The sequence below is a fragment of the Watersipora subatra genome, chromosome 4, assembly GCF_963576615.1.
Source record: "Watersipora subatra chromosome 4, tzWatSuba1.1, whole genome shotgun sequence".
NCBI classification, from domain to species: domain Eukaryota; kingdom Metazoa; phylum Bryozoa; class Gymnolaemata; order Cheilostomatida; family Watersiporidae; genus Watersipora; species Watersipora subatra.
In genome coordinates this window covers 62,684,137-62,710,606 of record NC_088711.1, presented here as the reverse complement: position 1 = coordinate 62,710,606, position 26,470 = coordinate 62,684,137, and the positions used below count along the sequence as shown (strand labels likewise).

The following is a 26,470-nucleotide window of genomic DNA, read 5'->3' as shown; positions in this document are numbered from 1 at the left end:
GCTATTCATTCAATAAAAACACACTTCTATTCATCGTTTTATGCGATGTGCAACTAAAAATTAACGCACTGCTGATGGTCATTTTTCAAGGCAATTTCTATTCACACTGTGCATTAATCATAAAACCAAAATATGTACGCACTTAGCGTTTAAAAATTGCAGTTTTTAAACATTGACTGAGTTTTCTATACGAAGACGATTTTCACACGCTGAGTGCATTTAGCATTGCAACCTGGTTTTACACGCTTGGCGCATTATATTTTAGGGTCAAATTTGAACGCAGCAAGTGTTTACAAGTTTAATCACTTTACAAACAGCTCTGCGTTTTTTTCAGCCAAGGATATTTTTAAACAGCGAGTATATATAATTTATTATTAACATTTAATAAAAGCACTAAATAACTCGAAAAACACACACAGCATTTAATAAAAGCACTAAATAACTCGAAAAACACACACACCATTTAATAAAAGCACTAAATAACTCGAAAAACACACAGCATCTGTTTGATCAAGATCGATTTAGAATAATAATTAAAAAAAACTATCTACAATAATATAAAAGAGAGCACGATTCCATAAAATCCATTGAGTAAGCCCAAACCCCAAATCACGTAAATAATTCGCTCTAAAAGTGGTGTCACTTTGGCATACTGGATTGGAAAGGTTACTATTTCGTGTGAATTGTGTTCTATGAATTTTGTTGTTATGTTTTAGACTTATAGCGTTCCAGGCTTTGCCGGCACTTGCTTTTCTTCGCCTACTCATCGTCGGCTCGGCTTTCCTGCAAAAGAGAAAAAAAATGTTTCTATGATTTATGATAATTCCAACATGAAAAATAAACGTTAAAAATAAGACTAGGAAGACGGCAAAAAGCTCGACCAATGAGTTTAGGATATGAGTGTTCTCGGAAATTTTAGTTTCAATGATTTTACAACTGGTTGAAATCGTTTTTTGCGCCAAAAGTTACATTTTGGAGTTCTCTTCTCATGAATTATATGATAAATTGCTACCATAGAAATTCATTCGAATCCTACTTAGTTTTTCGACAGATATAAAACTAGCATAGCTGAGTCATTAGGTACTCACCCGCTTCATTTTTTCCATAAATTTGTCGACAGACAAATACTTGCTTCCCTTTCTCACGGTGCTGGAGCCCAAGAAGGTAAACTCCAGCAGCTGGCCAAACTTCTTGGCGTCGCCAAACTCGATGTCCCCAATGTAAAATACTGCCAGAAGTTTTAGCAGGACGAGAGGGTCCTCACTAACGCTTAACTTTTCCCCATCCACACAGAGTTTCCCAAATTTGAGGTGGGGAAGAGAATGGCTTACCTAAAACAGTAAAAAGTAAGTCAGATTGGAGCCGAAACCAGTCCAGCCAATTTATGACGTCAACAACATGCCTATAGAAACATCCTAATAACCTCTAACACGCTGAGTTGGAGTTGCGAACCCATAGCCGGGCTAATGTATGACGTCAACAACATTCCTATAGAAACATCCTAATAACCTCTAACACGCTGAGTTGGAGTTGCGAACCCATAGACGGGCTAATGTATGACGTTAACAACATTCCTATAGAAACATCCTAATAACCTCTAACACGCTAAGTTGGAGTTGCGAACCAATAGACGGGCTAATGTATGACGTCAACAACATTCCTATAGAAACATCCTAATAACCTCTAACACGCTAAGTTGGAGTTGCGAACCCATAGACGGGCTAATGTATGACGTTAACAACATTCCTATAGAAACATCCTAATAACCTCTAACACGCTGAGTTGGAGTTGCGAACCCATAGACGGGCTAATGTATGACGTTAACAACATTCCTATAGAAACATCCTAATAACCTCTAACACGCTAAGTTGGAGTTGCGAACCAATAGACGGGCTAATGTATGACGTTAACAACATTCCTATAGAAACATCCTAATAACCTCTAACACGCTGAGTTGGAGTTGCGAACCAATAGCCGGGCTAATGTATGACGTTAACAACATTCCTATAGAAACATCCTAATAACCTCTAACACGCTAAGTTGGAGTTGCGAACCAATAGTCAGGCTAATGTATGACGTTAACAACATTCCTATAGAAACATCCTAATAACCTCTAACACGCTGAGTTGGAGTTGCGAACCAATAGCCGGGCTAATGTATGACGTTAACAACATTCCTATAGAAACATCCTAATAACCTCTAACACGCTAAGTTGGAGTTGCGAACCCATAGACGGGCTAATGTATGACGTTAACAACATTCCTATAGAAACATCCTAATAACCTCTAACACGCTGAGTTGGAGTTGCGAACCCATAGACGGGCTAATGTATGACGTTAACAACATTCCTATAGAAACATCCTAATAACCTCTAACACGCTGAGTTGGAGTTGCGAACCCATAGACGGGCTAATGTATGACGTTAACAACATTCCTATAGAAACATCCTAATAACCTCTAACACGCTAAGTTGGAGTTGCGAACCAATAGACGGGCTAATGTATGACGTTAACAACATTCCTATAGAAACATCCTAATAACCTCTAACACGCTAAGTTGGAGTTGCGAACCCATAGACGGGCTAATGTATGACGTTAACAACATTCCTATAGAAACATCCTAATAACCTCTAACACGCTAAGTTGGAGTTGCGAACCCATAGACGGGCTAATGTATGACGTTAACAACATTCCTATAGAAACATCCTAATAACCTCTAACACGCTAAGTTGGAGTTGCGAACCCATAGACGGGCTAATGTATGACGTTAACAACATTCCTATAGAAACATCCTAATAACCTCTAACACGCTAAGTTGGAGTTGCGAACCCATAGACGGGCTAATGTATGACGTTAACAACATTCCTATAGAAACATCCTAATAACCTCTAACACGCTGAGTTGGAGTTGCGAACCAATAGCCGGGCTAATGTATGACGTTAACAACATTCCTATAGAAACATCCTAATAACCTCTAACACGCTAAGTTGGAGTTGCGAACCAATAGACGGGCTAATGTATGACGTTAACAACATTCCTATAGAAACATCCTAATAACCTCTAACACGCTAAGTTGGAGTTGCGAACCCATAGACGGGCTAATGTATGACGTTAACAACATTCCTATAGAAACATCCTAATAACCTCTAACACGCTAAGTTGGAGTTGCGAACCCATAGACGGGCTAATGTATGACGTTAACAACATTCCTATAGAAACATCCTAATAACCTCTAACACGCTAAGTTGGAGTTGCGAACCCATAGACGGGCTAATGTATGACGTTAACAACATTCCTATAGAAACATCCTAATAACCTCTAACACGCTAAGTTGGAGTTGCGAACCCATAGACGGGCTAATGTATGACGTTAACAACATTCCTATAGAAACATCCTAATAACCTCTAACACGCTGAGTTGGAGTTGCGAACCAATAGCCGGGCTAATGTATGACGTTAACAACATTCCTATAGAAACATCCTAATAACCTCTAACACGCTAAGTTGGAGTTGCGAACCCATAGACGGGCTAATGTATGACGTTAACAACATTCCTATAGAAACATCCTAATAACCTCTAACACGCTGAGTTGGAGTTGCGAACCCATAGACGGGCTAATGTATGACGTTAACAACATTCCTATAGAAACATCCTAATAACCTCTAACACGCTGAGTTGGAGTTGCGAACCCATAGACGGGCTAATGTATGACGTTAACAACATTCCTATAGAAACATCCTAATAACCTCTAACACGCTAAGTTGGAGTTGCGAACCAATAGACGGGCTAATGTATGACGTTAACAACATTCCTATAGAAACATCCTAATAACCTCTAACACGCTAAGTTGGAGTTGCGAACCCATAGACGGGCTAATGTATGACGTTAACAACATTCCTATAGAAACATCCTAATAACCTCTAACACGCTGAGTTGGAGTTGCGAACCCATAGACGGGCTAATGTATGACGTTAACAACATTCCTATAGAAACATCCTAATAACCTCTAACACGCTAAGTTGGAGTTGCGAACCCATAGACGGGCTAATGTATGACGTTAACAACATTCCTATAGAAACATCCTAATAACCTCTAACACGCTAAGTTGGAGTTGCGAACCCATAGACGGGCTAATGTATGACGTTAACAACATTCCTATAGAAACATCCTAATAACCTCTAACACGCTGAGTTGGAGTTGCGAACCCATAGACGGGCTAATGTATGACGTTAACAACATTCCTATAGAAACATCCTAATAACCTCTAACACGCTAAGTTGGAGTTGCGAACCAATAGACGGGCTAATGTATGACGTTAACAACATTCCTATAGAAACATCCTAATAACCTCTAACACGCTAAGTTGGAGTTGCGAACCCATAGACGGGCTAATGTATGACGTTAACAACATTCCTATAGAAACATCCTAATAACCTCTAACACGCTAAGTTGGAGTTGCGAACCAATAGACGGGCTAATGTATGACGTTAACAACATTCCTATAGAAACATCCTAATAACCTCTAACACGCTGAGTTGGAGTTGCGAACCAATAGTCAGCCTAATTTATGACGTTAACAACATTCCTGTATAAACATCCTAATAACCTCTAACACGCTAAGTTGGAGTTGCGAACCAATAGTCAGCCTAATGTATGACGTTAATAAGTTACCGAACTAAGAAATCCACTCACTTTGTGTTCGGGTGTTTCGGCCAGCATCTTTTTGTCTCCAAGGCGCTTTCCAATCACGATCACCAGTTTCTCAAATCCATAATCATTCGCTGCAAACAAAGTATTTTTGTTATATTTAAACTTTTTTTGACTACACACTACCAGGTAAGACCTCCAACAATAGAGACTAGTTCTTGTTTAAGCTGCTGCACATGTAAAGCATTGGAATGGAAAATAGGGTGAGACAAACTCCGTAGATTACTATTATCGTGAGGTAAAAAGCCAGTAATACTGACTAAAATCATGGGCACCCGACTCCGACTTATATCATTTTGGCGGTTGATATTATTTTGATAATTGAGCCGTTGCTAGCGCATAAAGTAACATATTGTTCTGCAAAGAAAGTACGTAAATTTGAAGATAATAAATACACTTACGATTAGTCTCTTTTGGACATGCAGCCATGAACAAATCCTCTGCTCGCTTTCCCAACGCGTCCAAATCCAAGTCCCGATTCAGAAGGAGCTCAAGCTCAGGTATAAGCTAACAAGCAATAAAAAAATAAGCAACTTCAAAATATCGACGCTAATTTGAAAGAAGAAGACATTTTAGCAAGCGAGAAATAAAGTACAAACATTTATCTTCAATATTCTTCCTGTAGCAAATCTATAGAATTCAAGAAATATCGACATTCAGTCGACTTGCCCGTAAATAAAAACTAGTTATGACCCTCAATGAACCACTTTACTGCTCTTACATGAAGTAATTCTAAGCCCTCAACGATATAGACCTTTAACAAACTTAATACGAGTTGACAATATTATTTATATAATCAAAAAACTTTGGTGGTGAATTTTTAAAAGCTGTGGTCAGATAGATGTCCAGTCAGAAACACATATCTGACCTGACCACAACGCCGAAATTTTTTTAGAAATTCAATTATGCTGAAGCCTACTTAGATAGTAATAATTACAATGTAAAAACCTAAACGCATAGGGTCAGATGAATGAAATCGAAGCTAGAAATGTGAGTTGTCTTATATGTGTAGTTTAAACGATGGATAACTAGCAGGCATGTGATTTCCAAAATTCATTTTAGCTTGCTGACGGAAGTCGTTGACAAAGTACTTTGAGCAAAAGCCCGAGGCAGCATTTCAATCATAAAATTATGAAATAAATGTGTTTATATACTGAAGTGGATAGATAAAAATACCACCTAAGGTATACTTAAATGGTGAAGGCAATGAATAGCGTACAGTAAGCCAGCGTTCGGAGCTAATACAAAATAGCTTAAAATAAACTTTTTAGCTTATGAATCACATCCCTGACTGTGATTTGCCATAATTTGCCTGTATAATGCTAGAGGTGCAGGATTATCTCTTTGCCGGAAAACACGGCAAGGCTGTCGTGTTTTCCGGCTAACCCTCTCCCTATTCCACCTTAGATTAAACACTGTCCTACCAGCAGGAATATGTTACAAGCCCAAACTACAATTTTATAGAAAACACATACTAACAATAATGGTTTATGCACATGGGCAAGTTGGAGTGGAATACATAATAGTAAAACAATACCTTACTCTTTCTTGAAATTTATTCCTTTGATTTTGGGCCCAAACATATTTATTTTTAAAAAATAGCCAACAAATCTAGACTTCATAACTTTTTGCTCATAAATTTTCAGAAATTGCTTATTACTAAGAAAACAGGCTAGGAATTCTGACTTAGAGAAGGTATGCCATACATTTTCAGTGAAAACATAGTTCAAAGTCTATGCCAAAGACATATTTGGGAGTAGAGTGCTGAAGATTTTTTAGAAGACCATAAAGTTATCCTCTGATTATGGAGAAGAAAACTCCTAATAGATAGGCAGTAAGTCTGCTCAGTGGTAGGATTACGTTCAATGCTGCGCCAGAATAGTGCTAAATAAAAACTTGGCAATCGTTTAATCCAGTGGCCAGATAGGACAGGCAACTGCCGAAATTGACCATAATCCGGCAAGTCATCCATCGTTTAAACTATAAATTACTGTGCACATATTATAAATTCCCTCCATAGAGAGAAACTAACTGGAATTTTCCCCTTGCAATGAATTTCAGTTCAACTCGGTCTCCAATAATATATAACATTTAAAGTTTCAGTTAATCCCAAGACTAAGACATTATTCTTTGAGAAACTATAAAGAGTGACGAGTCTAGTCAAGTTTATTTAAAATTGTGCTTTGGAAGTAGGTAGCCATCTTCAGCTCATGCAAATTGGTATTCGGTGCAGGTTGTATTGCAAAGACTTCGCTTGTAGCTTTTTAATATCAATCCACTAAAACACTACGTGAGACCTGGGCTCAAAATAGGATACTGGGAGAATGGGCAAAATTTTGAAAGTTCATGTTATTTTGGAGAGTAATACTTACAAAAGCCTCCTGTCCATAAATTGGCCACTCAACAACCATGCCACTCCAACCATCTTTCATGTTCTTAAAAGCCTCTTTCCTAATAGACAATGATGGACGAAGCATCTCCTTTACCGCACTCTGCAATATGAAGACTGATTATAGAGTTCTTATAGTTTACTGTGGTTAAAGTTAGGGCATCATCAACGAAAACTACAAATTTTATTCAACTTGCTATAAAGGGTGAAAAGTTACCATAAAAATTTCAACAATAATCAAGTTTAGCCGTGCCATCAGGGAGTATATAACTGGTTACATAATAGATTGTTAGAAAAATGTCCACCTTTTCAAAGAAGTGGAACCCTAAAAGCCGTGACACTGACACTCCATGCCTCATTATAATATTATTCGAAACGCGACTGTCAGTGAATGCTGCCATTAGAAATATAAGCAAATCTTTAATTTAGAAGCGATTTTGGCGGCGACAAAGTGGAGCCCGATCATTAGCAACAATGATGTATAACAAGAATGGTAATACCACAACAAAAATTACTTGAAACATTTAGCGGATGAAACAAAAGGCGCTCGAAAGGCTGTTGCATAATCAAGACTCCCTCATATATTTTAAAAACACAATAAAGCAAGCTGCACACACCTAAGAGATCTACTGAAAGCAACACAAGATGTTGGTTATAAATTAGTACCACTAGCCTAGATCAAATTTGTGATCCTCATTGTCTGCGTTGGAGTTGCACCCACTATAAGCGGCTACTTCGATCTTATTTTATAGTGGGGGTAACTCCAACGCAGACAATGAGGATCACAAATTTTTATCTACCGCTAGCCCCTGATACTCTTATTGAGTAAACTATGCTACCTTACCTGTGGAATTGTGTCAAGATTTTGAACCCGCAAATTCCTCTTTTCCTTGCTCGGAGAAACCACTAGTGCCTCTGCCCTCACCACTATATCCCTGTAAGAAATTAAAAGATGAAAATTATGGCTACAGAAGACAAAGTGTTTGTCGCATTTTTATGAGTTATATGAGTAGAAATCTTATGAAACATTGAGATGTCTATTTGTCCTTGCAAAGGGAGGGGGATGTGCGGATAATAGATTACAATGATTCACTTCAAACAAAGATCAAAAGCATAACATACATAAAAAACATATTATAATGCTTATAACATACATAAACATACAATATTATAATGCTTATCATCAAAACCTAAGACGTCAATATAAATTGCGATTCTGATTGACTATTCATCTCAAACGGTAAATTTTAAATTATTTTTATGACGTCAACAATAAAGAGGAGAATTAACAAGTAAAATACGAACCCGGTGACCGAAGCAGCAGGTTCTTGATCGAGTTTTTGTTTTTTCGCATAGTAGCTTCTTTTGTTTCTTACGCTGCAAGATAACTGTCTTTTGAAAACCTTCTACAAGCAAAGAATGTAGATCCTGATAAACTATAGATGCGCAAAAAAATAGTATGATTACAAAACTAAAAAGGGAGTATAAAAATATCATATGTGTATAGATTAGCTAGCATGAAAACCAGAGAGAGTTGCTCAGTTCTAGTCCATCAGACAGAATATTTTCCAATCATCTTGAAACAAATTTAAAGTTTACCCAGCTTTGGACTCTTGCAATGGTGGTTATGCAAATCAACGCTAGATTACACTGGCTCATAGCGTTTACTATGATAGTAAAAAAATAAAGCTAACCCTTCATTCCTAATATAAAGCTGAAATGAAGCTATGCCTCCCCAAACAACAATTAGAAGCTCAATCATTTCAGTTTCAGTTGCATAAATATCAACGGAAGGGCTTACATTTTCTGGATCACTTATTACACTTCTCATAATAAATATGAAAATATCACTCAATAGCCCATATTAACATTCATAGTGAATGCATGAAAATAAATGACAGAGTAGACAACTCCGACAGGTATTTAACAAGCATTAGGTATCTCTCTCCCTCCCTGAGAGGGTCAAATGCTTAGAAAATTTCTACATACACGAAATAACCCTTGATGGATAACGGATATGATGTAAGTTTCTGTAAAATAAATTGTGGAAAGCTGCACGCCAATGCGAAGTATTGCTAAATGAATCTGCAGGACAGTAGGCTACATGCCCGGTAGTAAGTAGACCTATTCACGATTATAAAAAAAACTCACGTAGCAATCCTTATCTTCGGTATAGCTAGCGTCTTTGAAGATGTCACTCTTATCTGGAAATTGCCTCAGGACTTTTAGTACCACACTATCGTAGTTGGGTCTGCTGTGACTATGGGACCAATTAGCTTCCCCAATCGCCTGTACAACCATTTTCCTGGTCTCTCGTCCAGTAAATTGAGGTACATTGAGCTCCTATAAAACAATAAAACTGAGTTCTTACTTACTATAGGGAAAAGCCATAGTGTATATTAACTTTTAAGGCAAATTACTTAATTAATTGCCTAAGGCGGAGTTTTTCTCATAGACAGAAAATACTGCAGTGTAAAATGCATAGTGTCTGCTCGAACGATAAAGTGTGACTACCAAGAGTTGCCCATTACAAGCGCTTTCAATCAAGGCTAACCTACTAAGATTCAACAATTCAAACAGCACCATACTTAGCAGGTCTAATGTACGTAAAAATTTACATTACAAATTTAAGTTGTGCAATCAATTCAACATTATCGACAGCCAAAGAACAGCCAACGAATTTAGACAGGTCGACAGGATTTATTTTCTCTAGCTAACCTCAATAAATATTAACAACAGCAACAACAACAACATAATTTACAGTATATTGCTGTTACTCACTCGCATAAACAATGGAGAGCTAGAGGGTGTTGAAACAGTCGCCTCAGCAGTGGCAGAGGCTGAAGCAATAGGTTCGGCGGCAGGTGATCCTGAAATAGCGGAAACAGCAGAGGAAGGTGTTGAAACCGCAGGTCTAGGTGTGGTAACCACAGGTCTAGGTGTGGTAACCACAGGTCTAGGTGTGGCCGGCATGGAAGCAGGTGGTGATGCGACCGCAGCGCCGAGTGTTGAAGCAGTTTCATTAGGTGTTGGTAGTGTAAGCGCAACAGAGGGGGCAGCACTTGGTAAGTTATTCTGAAAATGCAAAGACCAATAATAGAGGCGCCTCCGATATAAATGATATGCATAAAACTATTATACTCAACAATAATCAAGCTAAATTTTGCTAAAAGAAGAACGTAAAATTTACCTTTTGAACACTTTTGACAAGCTCTTTGAGTCTTCGTAGGTATTTCATACATTTCCCCAGAGAGCTATAAGGAAAGTTCACATACTTAACATAATGCCATAGTAATACTTACTAGTAAAGTTTACAGCATAGGTAAATGTAAATCCAAAACTGGCCATTTCAGAATGTCTTTTTGGATCCACATAAAAACGTAACGCAATGCAATCATAAGCAATTCTTAGCCAATTCTTAATTCTTCCTGTCATACAAGTTAAAATGGCGAACAAAAATGATTGACATTGCTAAAGCCTAAAACAAATTGCAAACCCTAGCTATCAACTAATCCATTTGGGGAGGTAATGTATAGTTGATCTTTGTTCTTCGCCTAGACAGTATTTTTGTACTCCTTGGCAATAAGAACTCCTTGGCAAAAAGAAGCTGAGTTGCAAGTAGGCCTAATTTCTATTTGAACCACAGGCCGGCCAAGGTGTTTGGTAGCGCTCGGACGGTGGTGCTCGCCCGAGCACCACCGCCCGAGCGCTACCGAACACGTTGGCCGGCCTGTGATTTGAACAACCAACTGGCGGAGGTTATAACATAGACATGAATACCATGATCGCGTAGTCTATCAGACCAAACAAAGACAATCTATATAGGATGTTATTGATAATATTCAAATCGATACATTTTTTGGAAATCGAAAAGTCAAAGTTTGGCTGCTACTACCAGTCAGCTTTTTGGTTGATAACACTTCAGTAACATATTAGGATGACAAGAAAAGGTGTTATCATCAAGTTGCAAAAAAAAATTTGGAGTTCTAACCAATAGAACTGAAATTATGAGCCTATACGCAATATTACGGCATAATGTAGTTTCCGTTCCATTGTTCAATCAATTGGTATATAAGGCTATATATCATATTTACATTCTATAAAGACAACATTTATTGCAGTTATGATAATAAACACGAGATGCAAACAACTGGAGTACAAAACTAATATAATGTATCGTTTTTATCAACTAAAATTGTGAAAAGATTTGTCAAATAAAATTTTTTTCTTCGAAAAATTTAAAAGTTATAACAATTTAGTAATTTTGACGTTGTGCAATTGAAACCCACTTTGTGCTACTAATAAACGGTCATAGTGTTGTTGTAGATCACTGTCACTGCTAAATTCTTCACCTGAACTAATTATTACGTTAGATTGTAAGATTTAGCCGTTGTCTTTCGGCAAACGCATTCAATATGGCGACCTCAAGAGTTGAAGTTTGAAATCTATCACAGGATTTGCCTAGTAAAATGCTTTTATCCAACCACATTTCTGGTATCAAAACAATCCTCAGACTGTTATCTTTCGAAATAAAGCTATAAAAAACGATAAACACAAAAGGAGTATCAATAAAGTTACTCAGAAAGTGTCCCGAAAGTGTTGGCTTCAGGCCCAAGTGTGAACAACTTCTCCCGAAATAGTTGGCATCAGGGGTGAGAGGGTTAATGTGTTTGTACTAAAAAAAGTCAAATTTTAGTTGACACACTGAATCAAAAAAATTATCTAGCTGTTTGCTGCCTATAATCTAAGAATACAAAGCAAATTCGGAAAAGATGCTGATCAAATCCTTAATATTTTTAAACTAAAGAGTATAATATAGGCCTATAATTCTTCTTGCGTTAACTCTTGGGAGTTTTTAAAAGATTACGATCACTCAGTGTTTCATTTTAGTTAATGCTTTAGTGTCACAGAGTCCATGGACGTATATTAGCATCCATGAGTTACGAGTTTTCGTGTTGAAATCTCTAGTGTGATAATTGTAATGTAAACAAAAGAACAATGCTGTGACTGTGAATCATAATCATAGTAATAAAGGGTTATCTATGCAGTGAATTTAAAAATTAGCATGATATTTATGCCATAATATATATTAATTATGGCAAAATAGTGAGAATAAGGGCTCATTCTTGATCAATCTTTTCAAACTAGTGTGTTGAAAATTGCTGAATATAGCCCCTGTCACGGAGTGATAGCAAATATGTAATATAAAAAGTCAATGCAGTCCTGGGGCATATTAAAAAATATATTTGACCCACTAGTTATCCTGAATGATTGAGGCCGCGCAGCGGCTGAGGGAGCGCGCTGGCGGAGAGGGTCCGGGAGGGGTGCCCGAGCGCCCTTCCAGTGGGGGGTCCGGGGGTCACACCCGGAAAATTTTTTTCTAAAATGGTGAACATTTACAGCATTTCAGAGCGTTTTGCAAGATTCTACTGAGTCCACAAATAACCAAAATTCGAACATAATATATAATATAAAACAGTCAAAAGTTAAAAGCGAGTACGTATAAAACTACAAATGTATTTCGTATGGTCAAAAACTAGATTTTATATCAAGTTTTTAACCATACAAAACAGATTTGTAGTTGTATATGTACTCGCTTTTAACTTTTGACGATTTTATATTATTTTAGCTCCCAATACCTATATACTATATATCTATATGTCAGTGTATTATGATGGCGCTAGAGATTTAAACAAAACTAACTAATGTCGATTGGCTCAATGACAGCAACATGTTATCTCATAATCTCCTTTGTGATCTTTACTAGATTTAATCATGTTAAGGCAATACAAAGAGGTACTGTTATGTTATGCAATAATACATGATCTCACTAATGAGTTTTGGTTATTTGACCCACTAGTGAAATTTTCACTCACGAAAACTCGTAACTCGTGCCCTGTCAAATACGCCCCTGAATTGCAGTCAATTGACAATATTCACATTAGATCACTTGCCTTGGAACCATTGGGGTGTTTAGAGAAATAAAGATATGATAAAAGCCTGTTTGGAAATAAGCCTCTTTCGTTTGAATTTTCCTTAAAGTGTACACCAACCAATTAATTGTATCCTAACCTAAATGTCGTGTTGTGGCTTGTAGGAATCGACTCCAATTCGCTACAACAACACCGCTAGAAGACCATTTTACTATGTATCCGTACTATCAACTCTCCAGGTAAATACTTGTGCGCTTAATAACTGCAAACATGCAAGATAACTTCTGAGAGAAAATATATGAAAAAGGTTGTCAAATGTGCTGCGCTTGTCATAGTTCTGCGATTTCAATAAGAATTGATTCCTGCTAATTACCGTTAGTGAACTGGCTATGGACAAGTAATTTTTTCAGGATTAGCTCTTTAAATTTTTTTCAGTGACACAGCTAAGTTAGTGTAACAAGTTAGGTTCCCTAGGTTGATAGTTGGTCTACAGTTAGTGAGTTTATTTATAGTGACTTATTTTGCTAATTGGCTTGGCCATGTTCCCATTGTACTGAACATATCTTTATTTCAGACCATTTGTAAACCTAATTTGCTAATGATTATGTAAACAAAGAGCGCCTTAGCTGTTCCCATCAACAATATAGCAATGAACAATAAAGCACTTGTCACCCTGAAGAGTTGCTCTAATTTATCAGACAAATATAAACATCACACAATAGGGTTCCATGAGGAAATTGAGTCATCTTTGACTAGAAACACAACATTGTCGACCAACTATCATCACCTCATGGAACCTAACTAAATGCTAAAAGTACAACCAACATTTTGCTTTCAAAATTATGCAAAAAAGCTTTAGTCTATGTTCTCATGTATTCATTCATCTGTTTGCAGATAATGTTAGATAGTCCAGAAATCCGGAATGTAGTACAGTTTCCAATATTCTCTCCAGATGGGGCAATCAAAGACTGCATAGATGCTGATTATGCACAGAATTCTGACTTTTTTGCTGACGGGCAAAAGATAATGGTAGCAGCCTATTATGATGATATTGAAGTGGTATGTCAGCTCAAATAAAAGTGTGTTGATTTAAGGATCATAAAGCCCTTCAACTATGCTACACAAAACTTATTGGCGACTACTGCCTTCTCAAATTTAAGTGCTCATCTAACACAGAAGAATTGGGCATAATTCTGCGTAGGCCTATAAATAAATTTACCATTTATGTTTCGGTTGTGTCAACATGCAGATGTTCAGGTCCCATCACTGACCGTCGTACATGGCTTTTCAAATACTCAATAGTTTTCATTTTTGTTGATCCTTATCACATGCGTTGGTTTGAGGTCATATTCTTTTGATAATCGTCATATTTTTCTAGGTGAATCCAATTGGCTCCAAAAGAAAAAAGCACAAGATAGGTAAAGTGGAATTTTGCTGCATGTTTTCAGGAACAGAATTTCGTGGTTTTACAATATTTGTTTTTTTTTAAACAGCATATCTCACACTGTTGTGTTTTTCATGGTTAGCTCTTTTCTATTGGACGTTACTGAATGTCCCGCCTCAGCACAGATCCCAATTGAAATTCATACACCTGTTTGCTGTGGCATACTCTGCTGACGTTAAGGAATATGGAGTCCAAGCTATCCTTCTAAAGTTTGCCGAGGAAATTAATGTACTCAAGAAGGTAATCATAATATTCTTATAGTAATAGGTTAGCTTTGAAAACCGGAGCTAGAGCCTGGCAATGAATCTAAACTTCAAGTTATTTGACCTCTTTTCTGGCTAGTGAAAGAGTTTCTTTATGAAAAGTCTATGATCGAAAATGTATTTTATTCCATTGTTTGAAAAGGATAAAACAGTAAAGATTCTATGTCTTTTATTCAGGATGGTATTGAAGTTGTGAATCGGGACGGAAAGGACATCTATAAAGGATCTTTGCTTTTTTTTATTGGCGACACTCCAGCAGCCAATATGGTAGCAGGGTTTAAAGAAGGAGTGGGAGGGGCAGCCATGAAATGTCGGACGTGTTATGGTAGCTCACAAGAGATTATCCAACAGGTTTGTGTGTTATGGTATACAGTTTATTGCAGAAGTGTGCTTGTTGTGTTAACTTTTTTAGTTATGCACTTATCATAAGACTTTTATCTTGAATAGAAGCTATTCCGTGCGCTGAATCAGGGATTATGTTAATGCTGTCGCACGTCGCTACTAGTGTGTGGTTGCTAAGTTTCTGAATTTCTAGTTCTTTTCGTCAGTGTGATGCGAAACTTTGTATTGCTTTCTATTGCTTTTAAACATGCTACAGTTTAACCACACGGAGTTTAGACTGAGAGACATAGAGAGTCACCGTCGCCACTGTCTCCTTCTCGGTCCAGAGATGCCTGCTCGGCAGCGTGTAGAATACTCAAAGCGATACGGAATCAACTCGCTATCCATATTAGATAAGATCGATGGATTTGATGTTTGCCAATGCATTCCTGTTGACATTATGCATATTGTGTGCGAAGGAACTCTTCCTTATGCCATAAAGGGGTTCGTATCTAGGCTACTGGAAAACCGAATAATTTCTATATCGTCATTGAATGAACACATCAAAAACTTTCCATACAGAGGAGACGACAAGAAAAATGCACCCAGTAGCTTGGAAAGATCTTGCTTCAATGGACTAGACACCGGAAAAATTGGTCAATCTGGTTCGTATTCAGCCTACTGCAGTTGAATACGTTTTTGTTTGATTTCGACAGTCAATGAGGAATGCTAATGATCTAAATTCTAAACTGGTGATTTGTGGAGCGACTTTCCCAATCTAAACCACTACAATATTTTAGCATTTTTTTAAAGTCCTATTATGTTTGTTGCTTCGTGTAAGAAATAAGGTAAAATAGTTTTTCAAATTTTGATATATTTTTCCTTTTCACGCAACTTATGCTTTTTGTAGATCTAATCTATAACTCTTTTTTCAGCAACTCAAACTATCTGTTTGGGCTTTCTTCTACCTTTAATACTGGCTGGCCACAATATTGAAGAGATTCCAGAATACAGACTGCTGTTGATGATGGTTGAAATTACCTCCGTTCTGTTGGCATATTCGTTCAACAAAGACCAGATTACAACCGCCGCAACGCTAATAAAATTATACCTAGAAACCTGGGTGACCGTATATGGAGCTCACACCATTACTCCCAAGATGCATTACTTGGTACACATCCCCTACTACATAGTGAAGTGAGTTCTCAGGCAAAAACTCTATAATTTTATCAGGCCAGTATAAATATATATAGCATGATTCATGTCATTCCAATTTAATGGCAAGCGGTCCGCTGGCTGCGGTATGTCGGTTGGTTCAGCATCCCACTTTACAGTGATGTTTTTTTTAAAAGTATGTCTCAATCTCAAGCATTATTTTACTATGTAATTATCAGTTGTCACATAAAAACTTTAAACTTCATGTAACTTTATGTAACTGTTTACCAGATTTGGTCTTCCAAGAGGAACCTGGTGCTTAAGGATGGAGGCTAAACATGCGTTCTTCAAATCATTACGCATGAGAAACTTTAAGAATGTGCCGCTAAGTCTAAGTAACAGACACCAACTCGAGTTTTGCCATGATTGGGCAGATGCCAATGTGCATGGCGTATTGCATCACAACAATGCCAAAACCAAGGGCGCACGTAAGTATTGCAGTGGCTGATATCTCAATAGTGTTCGAGTAACGGAGTTGGTGCGTGCATGGAAATATGTTAGTTTACTGAACATTTCTAGAAATTGGGGTACTCTTTTGAGGTATTGTCTGAAGACTTTGGAGTCATTTTGTTATCAGAGTACTCCTCTATCGGAGTACTGGCTTTTCGGTCACCATGTGCAGTAGTCATAGGCTTTCCTGATAGTTCTCATGCATCGAGTTTTGAAATCGCTGCTTTACAGTAACGTGTTCTGAGGAATCATCCACTTGGTTTTTGTCACCTGAGACAGATAGCTGTTGTTAAATGCTATGGCTAATTTCTGCTCTAACTTATCGAACAGGCTTTGAGTAAGATAATTTTTTCTTGATAGGCACCGCTGAAGACAGTCCTGAACCACCTGAGCACATCCAGGAGAGTTTGGGAGATTGCACACAATGCTGCAACACCATCACAATATCTGGTAAGTAATGGGATACGCTGTAAGTAAGCTCTATTGAACTGTTATTGTTATTCAATCACTTATTTATAAACAAATCTTCAAAACACAAAGATTATTCTACACTGTCTTGCTTTGTAGGTTTTAGATATAGCATTGGGGACGCCTTTCGTCTAGCTAGCGATACCTATGGAGTAATTCTGCAAATAGTGGCTAACAATGACTATATTACAGCCTTTCTACTAGAAGAATATAAAGCAGAATGGTTTGAAGCTCGGCTCTTCGCTCACAAATTGCAATGTACCGGAAATTTTGTTTGGCGGCTGGTATCTAGTCTACCCCACCACCATCCATTATATGTATATAAACTGCCGCCATTTCAACCCGCTTGTTATATTCAGCCAAGGTATTTTTCTGATCCTGAATTTGTTGATACCGTATGATCCGGTTTTGAGCGCCCCTTTTCCTGTAGAGACGGATAATACTTTGAGCTGTGGTAAATTGTCTTGTTGAATGCTTTTAAGTTTTTATACATTTTGATTAGTGTTATAAAAATCTTTTGTAATTAATTTCCGTCGATTCTGGTAGGGAGGCCTACTGTTTTAAAGCCAGATGTCGTAGCTTTATATTTTTATTTTACCTAGTGGGCATGAGAGTATTGTCTAGGTTTTGGTTCAGCTTGAAATATATTATATTGACCTTGTCATTCACTTTACTTCCCAGAGATTTTCATGTTTCTATGTTGAAAGGTTCAGTTCAACGTACGGAAAACTTGTATGCCTACCCCATTCTGATACTTATTGTCAAAGAAAGACGCTCTCACCATGCTTGAGGAAACATGTTGAAGCGAAAAATACTGACCACAAAAGATCTAACAAAAGACCAGCTCAAACACTACATATTTTCAGACCCTGTTTTAACAATCTTGAGGCATCTTTAAAAGTAACTATCTAGGGTACATGATTGGGCAGTGCAAGTAGGCTGAATGTAGTGTGTGCACCTCATAACAGGACAGGGTATTTGAATTTCTAACAATGAACGCAATAAGTTCCAAAATTCCCATTGTGGGAGAACAAAGGAACCCTCTTTGTTTAGTAGGCAAGGCAAGGGCAAGGCATATTTCTCCCTTAGGTCTTAGCCAATGTTGCCTAATGCCCTCTAAAATACATTTTGCCCTTTACTTTTCAGCTTGCTATTGAGTTCACAAAACTTTTGGCGCTCTTTTTTTCTAAACATCCTGAATCAAATTCGGTACACTTACTCTGCTGTAGCGGGCCGCAGTTGTTTTATATTAGCAGAGGATTGAAGATTTTAAGAAAGGTTCTTTAAATTGGGCTGTGGTGTGGCTAAAATTTGCATGGTCATTTCGTAGATAATGGGTAAGACCCCTTTCTGTGGGATACCCATGTCACAAGTATTTATGCCGACTTAGTGAACATTCTGGCCCATTGTGAAATCACACACTCTCACTTCACAACCAAGCGATTCGAAATGAGTCATTTTTATTTTTCTCCCCCCCCCACCCACCCCTTCTGTGCAACTTATTGTATTCACTGTCAACAAATCAAGTTTGCTTCATACTATAGCCTATCCTACTAACACCCTAGCTGTGTGACTTTTCCATCATCCGTACTGCTGTGCTAATAACAACCCATCATATAGAGTAGTCGATTACGACCTGATGGTTGATTCACAGCACAGCCTGCTTTAGATTCCTATTTTCATGGGCGACTTCTTGTCCATATTTGAATGATACTTTTTGTATTATGACCCATGGCCTAAAAGGTATCTAAGAAATAGCCGATGGTCTAGCTATATTGCGATTGTGTCAAAGCTATGTAGAAAATGTCCGCAATGGAAAATGTCAGCAGCGGCTGCTGTGAGTGAAGGAAATTCTATGACCAAGATTGAACTGTTTTGGTTTAACATAATTTTATGGTCTTTTATATATACCTTTAGAAAGGGTTATGACTGAGTGGTTAATAGTTTAATCAGCAGGGTTAGGCATGAGGCAATACACAGCAATACACAGCAACATCAATACCCCGAGATATTTTCAAAGGAGATAAACTCGGCATAGGTGCATTCCCTGGCCCTGATTTGTAATCAGTTATTTGTGTTGTTCCTTTTTGTTGCTATTAGATCTTTCACAAAACATTTTACGACAAAGAGATCTGGATCATACAGTGATGTTTTCTATCTATTTTTATTGATATACATGTACAGTTCATTATTTTGCTGAAAAATTCTTGTAAAAATTGTAATTTGAGCTTTTTTGTACGCGTGTCGAAGTGGATTTTCCCACAGTGTTGGACGTGTACCCCTCCGCCTCGCAGTGTTTCCCCAAAAAAGTAAATCTGTTTCTAACACTGGTTATAATTATATTTATCACTGATGTATTCCAATCTTGATTATTTAAATTTAAGTCGTTTTTGGATGACATTCATCAACTACTATTTGGTTGAAAATATCTTTTCCAGCAAAGCAATGCCTTACAGACTAGCGGCTTTTTAGCTAACTCAAAATCCTATTCAATATGTTTCCCAGTCATTGTTAGCCTGGGTAGGCTCTTCAACAGAAGAGCCTACCCAGGCTAAGTCATTGTAGTTTAACTTTAAGTGACATAAACTGTTGGCACTTGGTGGTAGTGGCATTCCATTATCAACCACCCACCCAATGGAATGCCACTACAGCCAACTGCCAACAGTTTATGTCACTTAAACTACAGCCATTGGAGAGTTTATAATTTCTCTCAACTGTTATTATTATATCTATTGTTAACCTAGCTAGGCCATAAACAAATTATTAGTTGGTTAATACAGGCTAAGTGTTTTGTGGACCATTTATTCAGCAAAACCGTGCCGAAATACTTTCCATGTCTCTCGCCTTTAAGAAAGCTTCGTCAATAACTCCAACCTTGGCTTCAAATAAAGTTATGTCTCAGAAGTTCTCGAATACCCGACAACGCGAATAACTCATAAATAACTCACTTTAAATGTGGTGCCAGGTTAGCCATAATGATAATCCTATTACTCACTCTAAATTTTGTTGCCACTCAATATGGCTAGTATAATAGAAGAGATGGAGGTATAGAGCTCTACCTTAGCTTAGGACAATTAAAATAATCCTTTGAATGAAGACTTATGAATAGGATTTTTAATTGAATAAAATAACTTTGAAAGTTGTGACATCAGTTGTGCATGCCAATGCTGCACCGTTTTGTTTGAGAGGCTAACCCAGCACCTTGAAGTTCGAGCAAAGGTTTAAATTTCACAGGTTACACAAAAACTAAGTAGCCTATTTATGCTTTACTTGAATTTTATTTTTTAATAGGTCTGATTACGCATGTAATTATAGTCAATTTACCAATTGGTAGACACATTTTACTGATAACCACAAATGGCTCTCCGAAAGCTCAAAGTCTAATAGACCTACTCCAGTCTCAGTGCTTTTATGAAGGCTACCGTGAAAAATACAAAAATATTTCCCAATAATCAAGTGGGGCATTATGTAAACAGCTTTTTGCTATTAATAATTGTTTCGACAAAATATTACTTTAGAATTTTCCTCAAAGTGGATGGTGAGGAATGAAAAGCGAAAAATGAAATTTGTCGCACCCATCACTTTGCTCGTTTCCTCAACGAATCTCCGTAGACTCATCAAGGAAGCTGCTCTACAATCTTGCATCGAAGAGAATATGAGGCTCATTATGAGGCGGGATTAAACCACTAATTAATAGTCCTAATCATGCATCTAATTCTAAATTATGCCAATTGGTAATCCACATAGCAGCTTTTTTATATTACGGGAAAAGTGTTGGGAGCAGTTTTAATGATTATAATCTATCCCAACTTTGGTTACTCAGTTTTGGACTTTGGTTGGCGCCATAGCTGCCGAGTCTCCCTTTTTGAGAAGGATATTTCTGATATTTTGGGTAAATTTTCCTCTCCACACGCGATTAGCTATTTTTTTATTCAATAATATTAACAGAGTGTCATACACTATCAGAAAGAGGGCATGAGAGAAGTCCTTAGACACACATTCAAAGTTTTACAGGGTGTAGGGTATGAACCTCAGTCGTTTAAATCCAAAAAAGCTAAAAACCTCACTTTTTCAAATCACGGTTACTTGGCACCTATGGTTGGCGCTCATTCCTATTTTGTTGACAATATCTTTACTGACACTGTAAGGTCATTCATTCAATGTGCGTTTCCCACAGTTTCCCAGCCATTTGTGAGTTTATGATTTCCCTCAACTGTTATTATATCTATTGTTACCCTAGCTTGGCCATAAAAGGATTATGAGTTGGTTAATATAAGCCTTGGTGGGATCTATGAGTTGAAATCTCCTCAGACCACTGTTATTCAGCAAAACGGCACCAAACCATTTCATTATATAAAATCCATTAAGAAAGCTTCGTTCATAAAGCCAACCTTGGCGTCAAATAAAGTTAAATCTCAGAAGTTCTCGAATACCCGACGACGCGAATAACTCACTTTGAAAGTGGTTGATTGTCAAAGAAGCATTAAAATTTTCATCGGTAAAAGCCAGTTTGATGTCAGAAGGAGTGTTCTTTAAACATCGTCATTCCAAAGAGAAAATTAAAAATCAGACTTGGCGACCATTAAAACCCTCCACTTTTGGCTAATCGTGTCTCACTAAAATTTATTTTATTATACCAAAACACCTTATTTTTTCTTTTTATTTAATGGCCTTCAATAATCTCTGCAACTGCTGTATATAACCGAAATTCAAATAACATTTTTCTAAAAAGTAATACTCCAAAATCCAAATATTAAGTAATTTTAAAAATCTAATCTGAACTGCTTTCCCCTGCGGCTGTAATAAAGGCTAAATAATCTTGAGACATCAAAAATACAGGTTTTATAACTTTTTCAGTGAACCATCAGAGAGCAAATTTATGATCAATGGGCAAATAACACCTGTCTATGACATCGTAAGCCTACAGAGTTTTACAAGAACCCTAAAGAGTCAATGGAGCCGAAGAGCGAAAGGGTCTATTTGTAACGGTATGACTTGTCCCTTCTTAACAAACGTATTAGCTTGTTTTACACCAATAGTCAGGGCCAGTAAGATTATAGGTGTCTGTACTATTGAATAAGCAACACAGTGTAGGCTAGGAGGTATGATGGATCCAAAAAACTTTGACAAACCTTTTGTGTTAGCCTACACGCCCGTTGCAGTTAACCGGTTATTCTTCATGGGATAGCAATTCTGTTATTAATTATTTATATTATAAACCATATTATATCCCTCTAAACAGAGTTACCTAGCTATTTTTGGAGCAAGCAGTTAGGCTTGCTCCAAATTTAGGCCTCCAAGTTAGGCCTAAATTTACCACTCGATATTTTTGTCCAGGCTAATTAATTCCAAATGACTTGCATTACCAACAGTGTTGCAGTTTGGGTAGGTAAGCCGACAGCTGATTGCCATTGAGAATATGGGAATGTTGCGGTGCTGACAGTATCAGAAAAAATATCGCATGCCAACATCAGAGATATAAGGCTGCAATATGTAATGTGTTTTCACCAGACTGACTTGCCACCGTCAGTTTTGGCTCCATTTGGATCTTACAAGCTAGAAAGTAATGTGGTTGTGCTGACAACTCCTTCATACTTTCAGTATTATACAAATTTCTATGGAGGTTGATTTCACTAAGGATAAAGCTATATACCATTGCGTCTCTTAGTTTGTGAACAGCACCGCTTTATTATTATAATTTTATGATTTTTATAATTTAAATATTTTGTTGAGAAAGCTATGCAATAAATTTAGCCTTAGTGGCAAAAAGCTGTCAACATCCAATCCAACGCCAAACTGCACAAATATAATAACCCTCTCTAAGATGCTCTGCGACAACCGTTTAGAATTATTTGCTGTTTCCAAACGAATAATGACTAAAAATTTTCTATCTTTCTGAAGAACATGAAAAAACACAGTGTTCACTTGAAGTTCCGATGAGATTTACCCTGTACTATATGTATACTAGTTAAAGCCACATTGTATGAGACGTGATATTTTTTCAGATTTCGCCAGGAAATGTGTGGCAGATAAGCTAAGTGGAGGATCAAGGATACCAACAGAAAACCTGTGATGCCGACAGTAAGCGCTTAGATAATCCTATTTTTTTTAACTCAAGAACATAGATTTATTATCTTTAGGCCTACATTGATATTTTTATGTAACTGAAACGACTTGAGCTTCTAACTGTGGTTTGGGAAGACATAGCTTTATTTTAGCTTTATATTAGGATTTGACTTTGAGGCTTATCAATCGTTATTGTAATATCATAGTACTCAATGACGCTCACGATTCAATGAGAGTTGCATGAAAACTCTGAGCTATCTTTACTCACATCAAATATATACTTTTAAATTAAAAAAAAACATTTCCACAGCAGTCAATGTTCTTCAATCCAATCATGAGCATGGGTCATTATTGTTGGTAATTCTTACATTTACTTTGCTAGTGATAAATGCAATAAATGGCATACCGGTATGAATTTTCATGACATATTTTAAAATTAAAAATAACAATATCTTTGGTTAGGCAGACCACTCCCATTGCAATATCCTAGTTGTGATTAAAAACTTTAAAAAAAACTTAATTTTTATTAGATATTCTTGTATCTTACCCCTTTTTACAAGGGTAGATAATATTGAACCTCCAATTCTGTGCAAGGAGGCCGCATTTTCGTTGCCCGTAAATATATCAATTGACGCCAGTTATGGAAATTTTGTTCATGATATGACAGGTCACCGCTTGGATTCCCAACCCCGTGTGTTCGGATCAGCATGGTAATCATAACAAGGAAATAGAGATATACCAGAAGTTATCTTGGCATGTCGGTAGCGGTAGCAGGGCAGTATTTATAATATAATATCTACATCTACTCTGCACTTTGAATTAACCCACTTTATAGAATGTATCCGGCAGTTTGATGGTTAATAAGACTTGTGTGGTGAAAGTGTAGCATAGGCTAAATAAGTCAATTAAATCAACATATTATTTGTATTTTCAGACAGTAGACGCGTTCTCGGTTGTGTCAAGTTGATGTCAGAAATAGACTACAAGAAGAACTCCTCATACGCCAAAAAAATTTCACTCTCAGGTGAGCACAACTATAAAACTTAGTTCTGTAGATGGCAAACCTTTGGAGCAAGCCATCCTTTTTGCAGAATACGTAGGTCCACTAATGATCGCCACTAATCGAGAGATAATTGCACTTTCACATTAGTTCTACTAGTAGATAGGCTCAAAAATCTTAGGACATCTTAATGCAGAGCAGTATGCCTGTTGTTCACATTGTTTCAAAAGAATTGAAGCGGGTTTACGATGCTTCAAAGAAAAAAAGATACATGGGCTGGTGAAGTCACAATGGTCCTGGTCTGCACTGCACTGCCGACTTGTCGATTATCACAATTGCATATTTTCCGAGCCATTGTCGATAAAATGAAAAATGAGATTTTAATTGTGAAATTAAGTTAAAATGAACGATCCACACTAGCTAAATTAGTAGCAATAGCGAGAGAGGACAATTCCACCAATTATCAATAGCTGCACTCTATGTTAGTGGTGTGAAATTTCCAACTCTAAAATGCTATAACACTTATTACCAGCTGGTTTACTGTTTTGCGGTCTATTGAAAACTATGAGTATGTAATTTTCTTGCAATTCACATTATTGAATAGAAGAAGATAATTTTTTGCGAGAAAGTTGAAGTTAGGGTAAAATGCACTATTCTCTGCGAAGTGGGAATAGTTTGGGTATACGCAGGGTGTTAATGGTAATAATAATATACTAACAGATGGTGATGGGCAAGCTAAGCTGCTTGGGAGTTGGCCAACTTTGTTTGCAGTGGCCAATGATATTAAACATGCTGTCGCTAAACTAGTATCAAAAGCGAGAGAGGACAATTCCGCCAAAGCAGGAGAACAATATTTTTGTTCAATTATCAATAGTTGCATACTATATTTAGGTTGCAGAAAATTTGCGGCTCTAAAATAATAATAGCAGTGACAATTTATAATTACCAACTGTTTAACGTAGCAGACATAAAACACTTGTGAGGGGCGTGTGAGTCGGGGCATTTATTTATAGTAGTTCGCTCACAGCTCACATCTTTGAATTAAATAAAAGTTTTTCAAGAATGGTGGAGCTATGGTGAAAATACCAAATTGATTTTCATAGTGAAGAAGTATACACAGGGTAATGGTAGTAATACTAGTAGGTGGTGATAACAGAGCTCACCTGCCAAAGGGTTAACAACTCCCGATGGAGGAAGTTAAACTCGAAAGGCGAGAGGGGGCAACTCCCCCAAAACATTACATGATCGGTTTTATTATTCAACCAATCGGTTCGCTTTATGAGTTAGGGAAATGAAAAACTTTGTCGCCTTAAAAAACTAATAATAGTTGGAGGAATTACTAACCCGTTTTATTAACTTCCAATTCAATTGGAATATTCCAATTATGTCTACCGCTCTCCACATCCCTATCAACCGTATCACTTTTCTGTAGAAATTGTCAAGTCTTATTTTGTAAAGTTGAATATACCTTGGTTTTTTTTTTGGGAAATAGTTAATTTTCTTTTGCGGAAAAAATTTCAAGGGTTTGGTTTGTCGCAAACGGAATCACATATGCAGAGTTCACCTCAAATATTGGTGTTGTTTTCCATGTCTCAAACTACTCCATGTTGGATGTAATTCAGCTGGAAATGTTGCCTGCCCTTGACCATCTCGCAAAATGACCAACTCTTAAAGCCATTGAGATTATACACACGAGATATAATCACTTACTATAATAACACAGACCTGTAGATCAGAGGATGGCCATATTAAAAGTTTAACCACTTGGTGTCTGCTTGTCAAGGTCTTCCTTTGACATGTTGAAAACCGGTAATTATGAAAACAAAGTTTGGTAATCCTTTAGATGTAGACCTATGCTCATCAGATATTACCAGCAAACAGCAATTGAAAAAAGGTAGGATTCCGCAATAGAATTGTCCCCACTCGAAATGGTCACGTGACCATTTCAAATTGGGACAACTCCAATTCAGATAAAGTGATTAGGGCCTGAGCTAGTGCAGACCTAATGAATTGATCGCATTGTAAATTAAGATGAGCTATTACATTGACAGGTCAGAATTTGAACATCTGGTAATCTGTTGAGGTTTAGTGTAAATAATACATTCAGCTCATAGGCTTTCAAAACAAACGACGCTGACTACCTTGATACTTAAACTAGTCAATGCATTAATATTCTCAACTATACACGCCTATTGAGTTCAAGTACAAAATCACA

The 26,470-nt window shown here is 37.2% G+C and overlaps 2 protein-coding genes across 4 annotated transcripts; one reads left to right on the top strand and one right to left on the bottom strand.

Annotated features, from left to right (window-relative positions):
- Positions 1-343: 343 nt before the first annotated feature.
- On the bottom strand, positions 344-11,463 carry LOC137393327 (uncharacterized). 3 transcript variants are annotated; one of them, XM_068079827.1, is made up of 11 exons: positions 11,448-11,463; positions 10,286-10,349; positions 9,877-10,170; positions 9,247-9,438; positions 8,401-8,501; positions 7,940-8,030; positions 7,079-7,198; positions 5,108-5,213; positions 4,692-4,780; positions 1,089-1,331; positions 344-783 (listed from the first exon to the last, which is right to left on the bottom strand). In XM_068079827.1, exons 2-11 carry the CDS (start codon positions 10,331-10,333, stop codon positions 760-762), a joined length of 1,308 nt encoding a protein of 435 aa, XP_067935928.1. In that variant the 5' UTR covers positions 10,334-10,349; positions 11,448-11,463; the 3' UTR covers positions 344-759. The 3 variants fall into 3 exon arrangements, with proteins under 3 accessions (XP_067935928.1, XP_067935927.1, XP_067935930.1); XM_068079826.1 differs by having other exon boundaries at positions 11,385-11,449; XM_068079829.1 differs by lacking the exons at positions 9,247-9,438; positions 11,448-11,463 and adding an exon at positions 11,385-11,446.
- Positions 11,464-13,180: 1,717 nt separating this feature from the next.
- Positions 13,181-17,853, top strand: LOC137393687 (uncharacterized). The gene is made up of 10 exons (XM_068080330.1): positions 13,181-13,267; positions 13,923-14,087; positions 14,407-14,446; positions 14,555-14,712; positions 14,913-15,086; positions 15,334-15,721; positions 15,992-16,253; positions 16,503-16,699; positions 17,082-17,171; positions 17,289-17,853. The coding sequence occupies exons 2-10, from the start codon at positions 13,926-13,928 to the stop codon at positions 17,588-17,590; spliced, it is 1,773 nt and encodes a 590-aa protein (XP_067936431.1). The 5' UTR covers positions 13,181-13,267; positions 13,923-13,925; the 3' UTR covers positions 17,591-17,853.
- Positions 17,854-26,470: the final 8,617 nt, after the last annotated feature.